General features: G+C 33.7%; 1 protein-coding gene and 1 pseudogene across 1 annotated transcript; both read left to right on the forward strand.

Annotated features, from left to right (window-relative positions):
* The window catches only part of LOC133177170 (uncharacterized), a 49,231-nt pseudogene extending 41,235 nt beyond the window's left edge, over nucleotides 1-7,996 (forward strand).
* Nucleotides 7,997-8,506: 510 nt separating this feature from the next.
* LOC133177171 (uncharacterized) lies at nucleotides 8,507-13,798 on the forward strand. The gene is made up of 3 exons (XM_061312263.1): nucleotides 8,507-11,773; nucleotides 11,913-12,467; nucleotides 13,652-13,798. The coding sequence occupies exons 1-3, from the start codon at nucleotides 8,507-8,509 to the stop codon at nucleotides 13,796-13,798; spliced, it is 3,969 nt and encodes a 1,322-aa protein (XP_061168247.1).
* Nucleotides 13,799-15,401: the final 1,603 nt, after the last annotated feature.

Here is a 15,401-nt window from a genome sequence, read left to right on the forward strand (position 1 = left end):
GGAAAATTTGGGATAATATATTTATGGAAACATTTTGTACCCAAAAGTTCTAACAATGATTTTTTTTTTTTAATACTTATTTGCCCCCTTCTCTTTCTATGGGCCATTTGCAATTTTGACTTTCCATAAATGGCCAATTTCGCCTAAATTCAGTGTAAAAAGAATCTCTGAATATATATATAATTGGCTCTAACATCTTTATTATATCTTGAGACCTCCATTATATTTTATGAAAATACTAAAACATCAAGCTTGACACAAACTTAGACCTACCATTATAATGAACCTCAAAATATATGCATTCAGGAAATATTTTCATCATATCTTATGCCATACGTAAGATAAAATAGCGAGCGTTGCTTGTCACTATGAGCCCTTCAAGCAATGCCTGAGCGAAATGCGATGTGTCTTTGCACATTGATCCAAATTATTTATTTTTTTTGCGCAGATACCTCGGGACCCACAATGGAACACGAATGTATCTCGCGGCGTTCTCGTTAACAACAATTAAAAGTTCACCAACAAATAAATCTACCTTTATTTAAGGGATAGTGCATACAAATACAAGACTAAATATTTGCATTTGTCAACTTCGTTATGCGCAGCACTGTTATAATGCTACATCAATTGCTATGCTACATAGGCGGGGCCTAATTGATACGGAAAATATTTACGGATCAAGAAAAGTTTACTCAGTGAAAAATATTATTTTATTATTAAACAGAAAATTATTTACAGATGTTTGATAGACCATTAACACCAAAACCTTTTGCCATTATTTAATAGCTATCGAGAGAATGTATTGAATTAATTCTACCGTGTTTTTGTGTTCAAGATTTGCATGATTCACATCGAGGTGCCTCATTTAATAGCCTGTTTGCAAGGGCATACACTTAATGGATTTTTGACCATTTTTAAATTAATATACAAAAATATTCTTCAACATAAAAAATGCTGCTGCTCTCCTGTAATCGAGAGCATTACTTGATAAAGACATAAAATACATGGTAAATATCAGAAAATTTTTTACTTGAGCTCCATAACTTGAAATTTAACATGATAAAATGCGAATCCTATGCGAATCCTTTTTAAAGCAGGAGCACTTTCCAGAAACTACAAGATATGTAGAAAAAAATTATCACTTAAATTTTTAATTTGGACAAGAGTATGCTTACGATATTGTAATTTGTTCATGACCTCCATGCAGTACGCATTAAGTGCATTTATCACGTGACTGTCAAATAAAGTGACCAAACGAAATTCAGTACAGAATGAGATATTATACAATGATTGACTCTCTAGGTGGTGAATATGGTTTGCTATTCACCAGAAAAATACCAATATTGACCGAGGCGAAGCCGAGGTCAATACTGATATTTTTCTGGTGAATAACAAATCATATTTACCACCTAGAGAGTCCATAATTGTTTTATTCGATAGTCTGGATTTGAATAAATAAGACATTGAAGGTTGCATGACGATACTTTTTTTTTCATTAACGAACCTCTGTCGTAGAAATAAAACGTACAGATTATACAACTTATAATTTCCTTGCTTTCATTTTGCTTTGTGTAAAACATCGAAATGTTTGGAAAATTATGCTGCGATAGACTTGCCTAACATTTTTCCTGCTCAGATACACAGCTGACTCCGGCCGTTGTAAACATACTGTTTTTAACGTAGGGGTATTGATTGTGACGTCACAATGGCGCTGCACTCGCAATGACCATCCGGTGAATACGGCTCAAGTGAATATGTAGTGTTATGAACCGTTTACGTTTGTATAGATTATATAGGGGCTATTTATAGACTATATAATAAACTATGTTATCGCAATAGATATTTAAGTCATGTGATATTATATTAGCTAGACAAATATAATTTCGGTTTAAAAAAAAAAAATATCTGTTTGAGCATGACTTTATTTTGTTGATTTCTTTATAGTATGCCTTAACAGTGTTGCGTGAAATTGCAACTGATATACGACGTCAATTGATGTCACAGTCAAGACGTTTCGAGTGTCCCATATGGTTTTAAGTGACGGGGATTTGAGTTTAAAAAATAATTAGGTAAAGATTGCTATCACAGTAAGTTCTGCGCTCGCTCCAACGGTTGAACCTTCAACATTTTGAATTATGTATACATATAAATGAAATATACTTTAACAAAATTACCCCAATATATTCCTTTTTATCATAAAACATATTTATCTTTTTAAAATTTCTGAATGTTTGAAAGTGCAAGCTTTAAAAAGCACAAACGCTGGCTTCCACTTTAACAGAAGAGCTAACAATGGGGGAATAGCCCTTCCAAGTATTGTAAAATTTTACAAGAGAATAATGAAAGTAAAAGTTAACTTTTTCCAGTATTGCAAAATGAAATTATAAAAAAAAAAAATAGGTGATGGTTTTCAATTTTCATTATATGTTATATATGAATGTATCATGATTGAAAATATTTTCCATGATACTAAATCACAATATTGCTCATCAATTTAATTTGAATTAATGAAAAAGTTTCTAATTTTATTTGAAGATTTACCAATTTCCGTGTTTTCATTTACTTAATACTCCTACCTATTTGTCAGGCATAATAATAATAATAAGGTTAGCAAAATCAAGGCTTATCTGAATAATATAATCGAAGAAAATATTGCTTCTTTGAACGACAACTCATCTGAAAATTTGCCTAATGTATAATGTTTAGGGTGCCCTCATACATTTACCATTTCTTAAAAATTTATTTAACATTTTATGCTGTTTTAAGACTTATTTTTCATAAGTAAACCACATTTTGACAAGTCAAATATTTAATATTTAAATTTGATTTATCTACGTCATTGGAATTTTTAAGCTACTTTCCAATCAAAGTATTTGAACTGTGAATAATTTGTACACAAGTCTCCTGTAGAGATTTATAATAAACCCAATCACCCTTATAAGAATATCACAAAACGGTTACATGAACTTCATTATTTTATGATAAACATCCTTTTGTATCATCAGGCATCAAGATATTGTACCCACTGCTATCTATGAAAATTGGTTATGTTTTTTGCTTCATTGTCCTTTAAACTATATATTCTGATCAAAATTGATATAAAGAAAAATGTCTTTCAATTTATTTCTAAGGAATATTATTTCCATTAATGAACTAAAGGGCATTTATAATAGCGTTGGGTACTAACTTAATATAATGATCAAAAACTATTAACTCTAATTACTCGTGTGTGTGGGTATTGAAAATATTGAAATTACTTACCTAATCTCTGCCGTAAATACAGTGCTATAATTAAGAGTGTTACCACAGCCATAGCCATTAAAGTTACAGTCACAATCCATTTAGTGTAAAGTGGACTTTAATCAAGAATATGAAAAAAGAAACAAATCACATTTAAATAAACAAATTCACAATACAAGTTAAAGCGCTTTTAATGCTTATCAATCATCGGAAGTGATGCATGTATCATTCCTCCCCAGTCTCCATATTTAAAAAAAAATCAATACTGTATATCCAAATATGACATACAATGAAATCAGTGTATGTAAATATGCATATAATATTAATTCTTTGACAAAATTATAATTGTTTAAACAATTTGAAATTAATTCATCTTTTTACGGAAGCCCAACAGTACAAACCAAAATAATAAAAATAAAAAAACGAAATTTTTATATAAAGAAAACTAAATTATTAAATAAAAAACGAAATTATCAAATAAAGAAAACGAAATTCTTAAATAACAAATAAACGAAATTATTAAATAAAGAAACGAAATTATTAAATAAAGAAAACAAAATTATTAAATAAAGAAAACGAAATTATTAAATAACAAACAAACGAAATTATTAAATAAAGAAAACGAAATTATTAAATAAAGAAAACGAAATTATTAAATAAAGAAAACGAAATCATTCAATAAAGAAAACAAAATTATTAAAAAAAAGAAAACGAAATTATTAAATAACAAACAAACGAAATTTTTAAATAAAGAAAACGAAATCATTAAATAAAGAAAACGAAATGATTAAATAAAGAAGATGAAATTATTAAATAAAGAAAACGAAATTATTAAACAAAAAAGTGAAACTAAATACAGAATTTATAGATGTGCTTGGTAAGGGCCTGAACCCATGAATCATTCCATAAAGCGCAGGTGTTATAAAGCATCACTTAGTAATTCTATCGACCTGATTTTGTTTCGACATCAAATCAAGTGTGGGGGAAATGAAAAATTAAAAAAATTAGATAAATGTCAAATTAACAAACATAGAAATACATTATGTGCCCAGAGCCTATAATTCGCATTTTTGAAGTAAATGATTCATAAATGTTTAATTTTGTTTACGGGAATTTGATGCTGTGTCGCATCCCCACAACATCAAAGTTTGAGCCTGTAAGCCTGGACGTAGCGAGGATGACTTGTTTCTGATTACATAAAATTAATGACATTTCAAAAGAGCTCATGAATCGCCGAAAGATCAAGACCTTGCGTATCGTATATTGCTGAATTCCCCCTGAACTCAACCTAGCGCCCTATCTGTGTACCCATAAATCTTAGGTTTTTGAAACAACAAAGAGAATGATATGAATACTTTGTGGGATTTGTTATGCAAGTGTGGAAGTGTGTGCATTGTTTGTTCACAACTATCACTGACTTATAAATACAGATTGAGAATTTGTCATTCAGAATATGTGAGAACAAATAGTTAGTGCATCACTTCTAATTATGCTTTGATAAAATGACCGAGAAATTAGAAGTGTTTTGCTTAATTTTTAATAAAGCAAGCAGTCATTAAAATCTACTCATTGTAACAACTTTGACTTGTTAAATTTTTGCACTTGCTCTCTTTAAACAATTTTTATAATGTCAAACAAACCCGCAAAATCCGATCGGTAACGTATCATTTTACAGCATTTCGTACTGTGCGATAATTGTGAGGACTAGTCCTTATCAGTCGAGTGGTGTGCAAGGACTAACACTAATATCTCAGGTGGGTGCAAGCAATAATCAAAATCACTTAAAATGTATACAAGGACAAACTTAAAAAATTTGGCTTCTGAATTAAGAAAATCAGCGTCAAGTATTGGGAAAAAAAAAGAAAAAAAAATAACATTGATTTTTTTTTTAACGCAAACTATATTTGAGGGGGGGGGGAGTCTTGCTAAGAAGAGGGGAAAACTGGCTATATAGTGAGACTTCTACCAGAAAGACTGGCTATATAGTGAAACTTCCCAGGGAGAAGTTTCACTATATAGCCAGTCTCCCGAGGTACAATACAGGGCACATGCCTGTGTTCATATCAGGGGTGCGAAATTCCTGTATTAAATAACAACTATATAATGGATACTAGTAAATAAATAGTTTAATTAATTTATTAGTTTTCATCGAATAGATAGCATTTCTGACGTAATATAAGCTTTTATAATTCTTTATTTTCACTATATATTTTACACCACCCTCTTTATTCTTCAAGAAATGAAATTATTAATTTCCTGTAAACGAGTTAAGATGTTTAACGATTTTTTTTTTGTGTTAATTATGTACACTACTAATCGTGGTCTAGGTATTTTTTTTTTAACAATACATCAAAAATTATATCTTTAAGAGAAAATAAATAAAGAAATAAATGAAAATCTTTTTAAAGAAATTAATTCGTCGAATATATTACTTGATTGCCCGGGTTATTGTTATCCTGAATACTTACTTTGTTTTTGTAAATTCTAAAAAATGCATCATTTATTTAAAGATAGTTGATTTCGCAGATGTATAAATATAAAAAAGGATATTCATTTATCAATATTTATTCATGCCAAAAATAAATCTAAATTATTATTTTTTAGTCCTTTTAAAAATCTGCGTCATAAAATCCATTAGAATCAAATTTACGGCCCACTTATTACATTTGATGTAATGTGTAGTAGTCGATTATCAATTTTATAAAATCATATTAACATATATTACAGTTATTTTTTTCAGTCTTCTTAAGATGGAGAACCATGAATTACATAAATTAAAAAAAAATAATCTAAAATAACTTTTCTATTATTTCGTTTCGAAAATGTATATTCCTAAATATTTTGAAATATTTCGAGAGAAGAATCGTAATTTACTATAGCAATTATGGTCGTTCGTTAAACGTGTAGAATTGTGTGCTTGAAGAATCGTTTGTGTAGCGTGTTTAATCGTGCGTTAATCGTGCGGAATTGTTTATGTATCGTGATCGATATGAGAGGTGCAAAAACGTAAATAAAGAATACATAATAAATACTAGTAAACAGATAATTTAATCAATTTATTATTTTTTTCGAGTCATTTAAATTTCTGTGTGGTATAAGCTCTTCCAATTGTTTATTACTCTAAATAGAAGTTTACAAACAAGTAATACTAATAATTAAAAAAAAATAAATGAAAACACCTAATTCTTTTGTAAAAAAATAATTATCAAATATATATGAAATGATAGCCGAGATTACTGTTATACTGAATACTTACTTTATTTTTGTAAATTTTAAAAATGAATCAGTTGTTTAAAGAAAGCTGATATCACAGATGAACAAATAGAAAGAAGGATATATATTATTTAACATTTTTCCATTCCAATAAAAATTCCTTTATTAGTTTAAATTTCTTCTCTAAAATTCTCCGCCATAAAATCAAGTAGAATCAAACCCACGGCCCACTTATTTCATTTGATATAATATGTGGTAGTCAATAATAAATTCCGTAATACTAGCCGAAAATAAAACTCATACTAACATATCTAACAGTTAAAACTTTTTTTCAAGTCTTCCTTAAATTACGTAATAAATTACATAAATGAATGCATATAATCTAAATAACGATTGTCTTATTTCGTTTCAAAAAACTATATTCCTAATTATTTTGAATTATTTTGCGAGAAGAACCTTGCTTTTTGTAGCAATCATGATCATTCATGTAACGTATAGAATCGTGTGCGTGAAGAATCGTTTGTGTAACATGTTAAATCCTTCGTTAATCGTACGGAATCGTTCGTGTAAAGGATCGATCATGAATATAGTCAACATCACCGTTCAAGCCACTGTATCTTTTGTCTCTGGCGAAATATGTGCCTATCCTCACTGCACATATTGTGGCCCCACAGTTAGAGTTACAGTATTAAGGATGATGATGATGATTGTCACAATCAAAATTTAATCCCGATTATTGTTTTATTTATGTTTATGATTTTTACTTATTTTTCCTCTACGGGACCTCTTTTATTCTGTTACCTGTAATGAACCTCAAATTTAGAAATTGCAGGCATTGGTCAGTTACAGCCTATTGTATTTGGAGTATTTAAATCGCTGCATTGCTGACCAGGTAGCCGGGGTCCACGTTTTCATACTTTTTACATGCTTGACGTACAATCCAAGATGTGTAGATAGGTAGTTTTTACAACGGTAACCATTTCTCCATGAGGGGTAAGTTAAATTTTCTTATTATTTAGTGTTTTGATATTGCATTAAGATTTGTTAACTTTGTAAGAAAATGGGTTAAGTAATGTTTTTGTTACTGTTTACGTATACAAGTTTTGCTGAGTAGAGTTACTCATGCGTGTAATGTTCTGGTTTTGTGCAGGTACTAAGTTATGTACGCACGCAATGTATTTTGTTTTGCCGCTTATACAGTCGGTGTCGTGGGTTTAGTTGTTAAAACCACTTATGTTAAGAAATTGTGTATTCTTAACGCTGTCTACATATATAACAGTGTTTGGATAGATTTACTGTTTGTACGGTGTGCCATTTGTGCAATGATAGTCAATGGTGACTAGTTTTTTTTTAGGTATACGTAACGTGTGACTTAAAAATGTTATTTAATTTAAAGGTTCCTGATATAATCCTGATAAAATCTAGTCATGTGTGTGTTGGCAATGACGTTCAACAGACCGGAGACCCACTGGGAGCCAGTTGGCGGGAGTCCGTCGTGAAACGGGGCGTGTCTGGACGTGGTTGTGAGCGAACACCAGGATGACGTGGATTGAAAGAGACTTTTAAGATATACATATTGTAAATTATAACTATATAAATATTGTGTAAATATTGTTAATACTGATTTTATTTATATATAAAAAAATGCAAATAGAAAAAAAAAAAAATCTTGTTGTGTCTGACTGAACAGAACACGACGGCTGTCGTGACAAATTGGTGTCAGAAGTGGGATAGATCTGTTCAGTCAGCAATATATTTGTATATGGCAAGTTTGTTATTTTGTTTAATCATTTTTGTTGTTTTTACAGTCAAAGACTTTGTCGTTTTTTTGACAACTTCGGAGTGTTAGTGCTTGGTTTATGGATGGAGCCCCGAATGGAGAAAGCTAGGTTACCGTTGCTTTGTATGAATTGAGTTTGTATACCAAATATTTTTTGTTTAAAAGTATACATTTTTGAGAGAGTTTTTTGACATTTTGTTTGGGAAATCAATGTTGTTTTACTGGGTTGAAGCAATATTTTTCATATTTAATCATTTAGTATTTACTATTATGATGGAGTCTTTAAGAGAGATAACAGAATATGGTCAAAGCCTTAACTTGACTGGTGCGGACCTACAGCAGTTTATACAGCAACAACAGGCACATCAGCGTGAACTAAGAGCTGCTGAGAGAGAGAAAGAGAAGCAGGATAGAGAGTATGTTCTAAGTAAAGAAGCGCTTGAGATTGAGAAACTCAAACTCCAGGAGAAAAAAGGTATGGAAGAGATTGAAAGTAAACTCATGCATACTATTCAAACATTGGAGCAAAAGTTAGCTGTAAAAGAGTTAGAAATGAAATCAGAAAACTCTAGCAATGCAAAGTTTCCAAAAATGCCTGTCTTCGATGAAGTTAAGGATGATATTGATTCTTATTTGAGACGTTTTGAAAGGTATGCTGCAGCACAGAAATGGAAGTTAGACAGTTGGGCTGTTAACTTAAGCGCACTACTCGGAGGTCGTGCACTGGATGTGTATGCACTGCTGCCACAGGAGAAAGCTTTGGACTATGATGCTTTGAAGACGGCGTTATTAAAGAGGTTTGAAAAGACGGAGGATGGGTTTCGTCAAAAGTTCCGTAAGAGTAGACCTGAGGTAGGGGAAACTTTCTCACAGTTTGTTGTTCGTCTCGGTAGTTATCTCGATAGGTGGATTGAGCTTGGTCGAGTAGACAAGACTTTTGAAGGCCTCTACGATATGTTTCTTAGAGACCAGTTTTTGTTTATGTGTAACAAAGAATTAACATTATTTTTAAAAGAACGTATACCGAAAAACATCAAAGAAATGTGTGCCTTAGCCGATCAGTATAGAGAGGCAAGACATGTAAATATTCAAACACTAGTTCATTATAGCAAGAAGGAGAATACCCCAGAAAAACGTCAGGCATCGAGAGAACAAGACCAACGGGAGCAGAAACAAGGATGGAAGACTCAACCTATGAAGACGCCGATGAAGAAAGATGTTCGTTGCTTCAAGTGTGACAGACTGGGCCACATAGCGTCTCAGTGCCATCGGACTCAAAAGAACCGGAACTCAGTGAATGCAGTCGTTGATCGAACAGAGGAGGAATCTATGGTGAAGAACTCGGAATTACAAGGCAAGTGTGGATCATTTACTTCCTTTACAAGCACATCTACATTTTCAATGGCATCAAATTCTATGGACCTTGTAAACACTTCATCATGTAACGTTAGTGCATCTCTTGGAGATATGCCTTCCTGTAATGGCAAATTAAATGAACATTTTGTGACAGTGCTTAGGGACACTGGTTGTAACGGCGTTGTAGTTCGCAGGAATTTGATAGATGATGTTCAGCTTACAGGAAATCATCGAATTTGCATTCTGGCGGATGGATCTAGAATTCAAGCACCTGTTGCGCGAGTGAAAATAGACACTCCATACTTTGTGGGAGAAATAGACGCTTGGTGTTTAGAAAATCCATTGTATTCCCTGATCATCGGAAACATCCCGAACGCAAGAGATCCAAAGGATCCAGATAAAGACTGGACACCTAATCAAGCTCATGCAGTTGTGACTAGGCAACAAGCTCAAAAGGAAGGTAAGAGGACTAAATCTCTTTGTGTTCCAGAAATAATTGACGCTGATATCTGTCCCGACGACATCAAGGCAGCACAGGAGAAAGACGAGACGTTAAACAAGATACGTTCTTTGGTGGGCCAAGACGACGACTCCAAGGTAACCTTCATCAGTAAAAAAGGTATCATTTATCGTGTTTTCCAGTCAGATAAATATCAGAATGGTAAACGATTTACACAGTTGGTTGTACCAAAGAAATTTAGGACTAAAGTTCTTTCTCTCGCTCATGAGTCTATTATGACAGGTCACTTAGGTACTTCTAGTACAGCCAGCAAAGTTCTAGCAGAATTTTATTGGCCGGGAGTTCAAGCAGACGTACGTCGATTCTGCAGATCATGCGACATCTGTCAACGAACCACTCAGAAAGGCAGGACTATAAAGGTTCCACTCGGAGATATGCCTATCATTGAAGTACCGTTCAGACGTGTAGCTGTAGACTTGGTAGGACCTATCCAGCCAGCAACAAGTAAGGGTAATCGTTACATTTTGACTGTTGTTGACTTTGCTACCCGTTACCCGGAGGCAATTGCTCTTAAAGGAATTGACACTGAACGAGTCGCTGAGGCTCTGGTAGATGTATTTTGTAGAGTTGGGGTACCAAAGGAAATGCTCACGGATATGGGGTCACAATTTACATCCGAGCTGATGACAGAGGTCAGTCGTTTACTTTCTATACGACAGTTAACAACGACGCCATATCACCCCATGTGCAATGGACTAGTAGAGCGGTTTAATGGTACGTTAAAGCAGATACTACGACGGTTATGTGCGGAACGTCCAACTGATTGGGATAAGTACCTATCAGCATCGTTGTTCGCATACCGTGATGCTCCTCAGGAGAGTCTAGGATTCTCACCGTTTGAGTTGGTTTACGGACATGAAGTTAGAGGACCTATGAAGATCTTGAGAGAGTTGTGGACTAAAGAAGTAGCAGATTCAGAAGTGAGAACTACATACCAGTATGTTGTAGATTTGAAGGAGCGAGTTGAAGACACTTGCAGAATTGCGAGAGAGAATCTACAGAAGTCGTCAATGAAATACCGGAAGTATTACAACAAGGGAGCAAAGAACAGACAAATGTCAAAAGGTGAGAAAGTTCTTATTCTTTTGCCAACTGCCAGTAACAAATTACAAATGCAATGGAAAGGGCCATATGAAATTATAGAAAAAGTAGGAAAAGTCGATTACAGAATAAACGTGAATGGAAAATTTAAAACATTTCATGCAAACATGTTGAAGTTGTATATTGACAGAGAAAGCGACAAAAATGACGAAACAGGTGTTCTAGGTATTGCAGGTGCAGCTGTTCTTGATCTAGATGATGATGGAGAAAGTGATGATGAGATGTTGTGCGATTCTCCATGTGAAACGAGAAAGGAGGGACCAACAGATGTGAAAGTAAGTGATGAACTAACTGAAAATGAGAAAGCAGACATCAAGGCATTACTAGACGATTTTTCAGATGTTTTAACAGATGTACCTGGTTTGACGAATCTCGGTGTTCATCATATCAAGCTGACTAATGACCAGCCTATCCGCACCAAGCCATATCCTCTGCCGTTTATTTCAAGAGACGTTGTTTGTGACGAGGTAAAGAAGATGTTGGAAGTTGGCGTGATCGAGCCATCGACAAGTCCATACAGTTCCCCGATAGTCATCGTAAAGAATAAAAGACGGTTCGAACAGGTTTTGTATCGATTTTCGTGCAATTAATAAAGTAACTATTTTCGATGCAGAAACTATTCCTAATGCTGATGATATCTATGTGCAACTCTCTGGCTGTAAATATGTGTCCAAATTTGATTTATCTAAAGGATACTGGCAGCTACCATTGGATGAGGCAGCGAAGGAGATCACCGCTTTCCAAACTCCACTTGGTTTGTTTCAGTTCAGGGTGATGCCCTTTGGCTTGATAAACGCTTCCGCAAGTTTCAGTCGGCTGATGCGAAGACTCTTAGATGGAATGCAGTGTGTGGATAACTTTATTGATGATGTGATTGTATATACTCGTACTTTCCAGGAACACATCAATGTGATTCAGAATCTTCTACAAAGACTTCGTGCAGCGCATTTGACTGTAAAACCAAGCAAGTGTTTCATTGGTTACCGAAGCCTTGAGTGCCTTGGACATATTGCGGGCAACGAAGAACTTAGACCTCTTCCCGACAAAGTTTCCGCTATTCACAACTTTTCCCAGCCTTCAACAAAAAAGCAAGTACGCTCATTTTTAGGTCTGGTAGGATTCTATCGCAAATTCATTCCGAATTTTTCAGCTGTTGCTTCACCTTTGACAGATCTTACCAAAAAAGGTCAGCCAAACAAAGTGACATGGGGACCACCCCAAGAGAATGCGTTCATCACTCTCAAGACTGCTTTAACGGTAACACCTGTACTTAAATTACCTGATTTGAATGAAACTTTTGTTTTACAGACAGATGCGTCAGATCGAGGTGTTGGGGCAGTTTTGATCCAGTACGAGAATGGTATGAAAAAAACCTGTCGCATACGCTAGCAAGAAACTGTCCAAATGTCAGGTAAATTACTCAACAATTGAAAAGGAATGCTATGCAATAATCTGGGCAGTTCAAAAATTTCGTAGATATTTGTATGGAAAGGAATTTCTACTAGAAACAGACCATCAACCACTGGTTTATCTTACTAAAGCCAAAGTAGCAAATGCACGACTAATGCGATGGGCATTATTACTGCAACCATACAGGTTTCGCATTATTTCTATCAAGGGATCAGAAAACGTAGGAGCTGATTGTCTTAGCAGAATGTAGTTATGTTGTATATAATGTATAGATGATTTTATGCCATATTGATTGTGTTTTTTTTTTTCAAAAGTTCATTGAACTTTCTTTTGTTTGGGAGATATGTCACAATCAAAATTTAATCCCGATTATTGTTTTATTTATGTTTATGATTTTTACTTATTTTTCCTCTACGGGACCTCTTTATTCTGTTACCTGTAATGAACCTCAAATTTAGAAATTGCAGGCATTGGTCAGTTACAGCCTATTGTATTTGGAGTATTTAAATCGCTGCATTGCTGACCAGGTAGCCGGGGTCCACGTTTTCATACTTTTTACATGCTTGACGTACAATCCAAGATGTGTAGATAGGTAGTTTTTACAACGGTAACCATTTCTCCATGAGGGGTAAGTTAAATTTTCTTATTATTTAGTGTTTTGATATTGCATTAAGATTTGTTAACTTTGTAAGAAAATGGGTTAAGTAATGTTTTTGTTACTGTTTACGTATACAAGTTTTGCTGAGTAGAGTTACTCATGCGTGTAATGTTCTGGTTTTGTGCAGGTACTAAGTTATGTACGCACGCAATGTATTTTGTTTTGCCGCTTATACAGTCGGTGTCGTGGGTTTAGTTGTTAAAACCACTTATGTTAAGAAATTGTGTATTCTTAACGCTGTCTACATATATAACAGTGTTTGGATAGATTTACTGTTTGTACGGTGTGCCATTTGTGCAATGATAGTCAATGGTGACTAGTTTTTTTTTAGGTATACGTAACGTGTGACTTAAAAATGTTATTTAATTTAAAGGTTCCTGATATAATCCTGATAAAATCTAGTCATGTGTGTGTTGGCAATGACGTTCAACAGACCGGAGACCCACTGGGAGCCAGTTGGCGGGAGTCCGTCGTGAAACGGGGCGTGTCTGGACGTGGTTGTGAGCGAACACCAGGATGACGTGGATTGAAAGAGACTTTTAAGATATACATATTGTAAATTATAACTATATAAATATTGTGTAAATATTGTTAATACTGATTTTATTTATATATAAAAAAATGCAAATAGAAAAAAAAAAAAAAATCTTGTTGTGTCTGACTGAACAGAACACGACGGCTGTCGTGACAATGATGACAATAATAATGATGATGATATCGAGATTATACTTTTCGTTTTCATAAGATGTATTTTTCTTTCTTTAATCCAATTAAAGTAGATGCAATGACTGCTGTATTTATTATACATGAGTACAAGTAATACGCTGAAGAGGAGAATAGTGAAAATAAAATAATCAATATGAATCTCTCTCTCTCTGAAACTTCAATCAAACACCCGCTTTATGTTTTAAAAAAAGAGAACTTCCATCACTTTTGCTCTCTAATCTCTAAAAATTTTAACCAATTCTGCAATGTGACGGAAGAAGCAATGAAGAAAAAAAAAATTCTATAGAAGCTGATTTATTGAGAAGACTTTGAAAACTTGGCAACCCCAACTTTAATAGTATGTATAAGAATAACAGACAAATGTAATCCTGAAAATTATTGCCGCTGAACAGAAAGATTTACACTCATTCTCTAATTATTGATAACAAGAAAATAAAGAATTTGCTGTTTTATCATATCGATCCATAAGTCTTGTATCTTGGCATATCATACTGGCATGGTGTATCCAATGGACACAATTTTCTGACCAAAAAGTTTTATCTTTAACTGTATTTTGTTTAATTATCTATATACAATATGCTCTCTCTCTCTCTCTCTCTCTCTCTCTCTCTGCTTGTGTGTCGTTCTCTTCAAGATCCCAGGGAATATTTTGAAAAGCAACATTTTGACGACAAAATATGCAGAAGTTCAGTGTACGTGTTATCGACGACGACAATATGTGCCAATTTGTGACTGCACATTTTGTGGTCAATACAGGTTGGTCTTGGTTGATATTGTCGCGGGTACCAATATGTACCAGTGGACGACAATATATGCAGTGATGGTAGGTATATGTTGTACCAGTATGTACAGTACGACATGTACCGTCAAAAGCCCCTACTTAACTATAATGACATATGTGCTTATGCTTTTGTCGTTTACTCATTTGAAATTTTCCATTGATAATGAAACTATATTATTAGGCCATGCGATTAGATTCCATAATGGATTTAATTTCAGTGAAATGTAACCAGCTCTACACTATTGATCGGGAATCAAGTGATTATGAAAAAAAAAAAAAAAAAAAAAACATAAGCAAGGAAATTGTTTTGATGAATAAACAATAATGATTATTCGAACGTGAGTGTCCGACACATCTATATATTGCACGACATTTACATCATTTTATGTATGAAACATGAAAATGTTCCTTAATCATTTGTCTGAGCTATTTCATATATTAATGAAGAACAAAGGGGGTTTACCCAGTAGTCAGAAGGTTCATTATTCCGAAGGTACACTGGTCTGAAGGTTCATTAGTCCGAAAGTTTACTAGTCCGGTTCGGACAGGAGGTGTACTGAACACAAACTAAACATATGTTGTTCATTGACAAATAACATGATCTAGTATTTTTGAA

Source organism: Saccostrea echinata, unplaced genomic scaffold, assembly GCF_033153115.1.
Source record: "Saccostrea echinata isolate AGI-Se365-2 ecotype Australia unplaced genomic scaffold, CSIRO_AGI_Sech_v1 ptg000088l, whole genome shotgun sequence".
Taxonomy (NCBI): domain Eukaryota; kingdom Metazoa; phylum Mollusca; class Bivalvia; order Ostreida; family Ostreidae; genus Saccostrea; species Saccostrea echinata.

What these genes read in the sequence shown, in the direction of transcription:
- LOC133177171 (XM_061312263.1), top strand. Translation starts at nt 8,507, where the DNA reads ATGGAGTCTTTAAGAGAGATAACAGAATATGGTCAAAGCCTTAACTTG. An exon ending in ATAAAAGACGGTTCGAACAG is followed by an intron (nt 11,774 to 11,912) that starts GTTTTGTATCGA and finishes GGATACTGGCAG; the next exon opens with CTACCATTGGATGAGGCAGC. An exon ending in CTCTCAAGACTGCTTTAACG is followed by an intron (nt 12,468 to 13,651) that starts GTAACACCTGTA and finishes TTTAATTTAAAG; the next exon opens with GTTCCTGATATAATCCTGAT.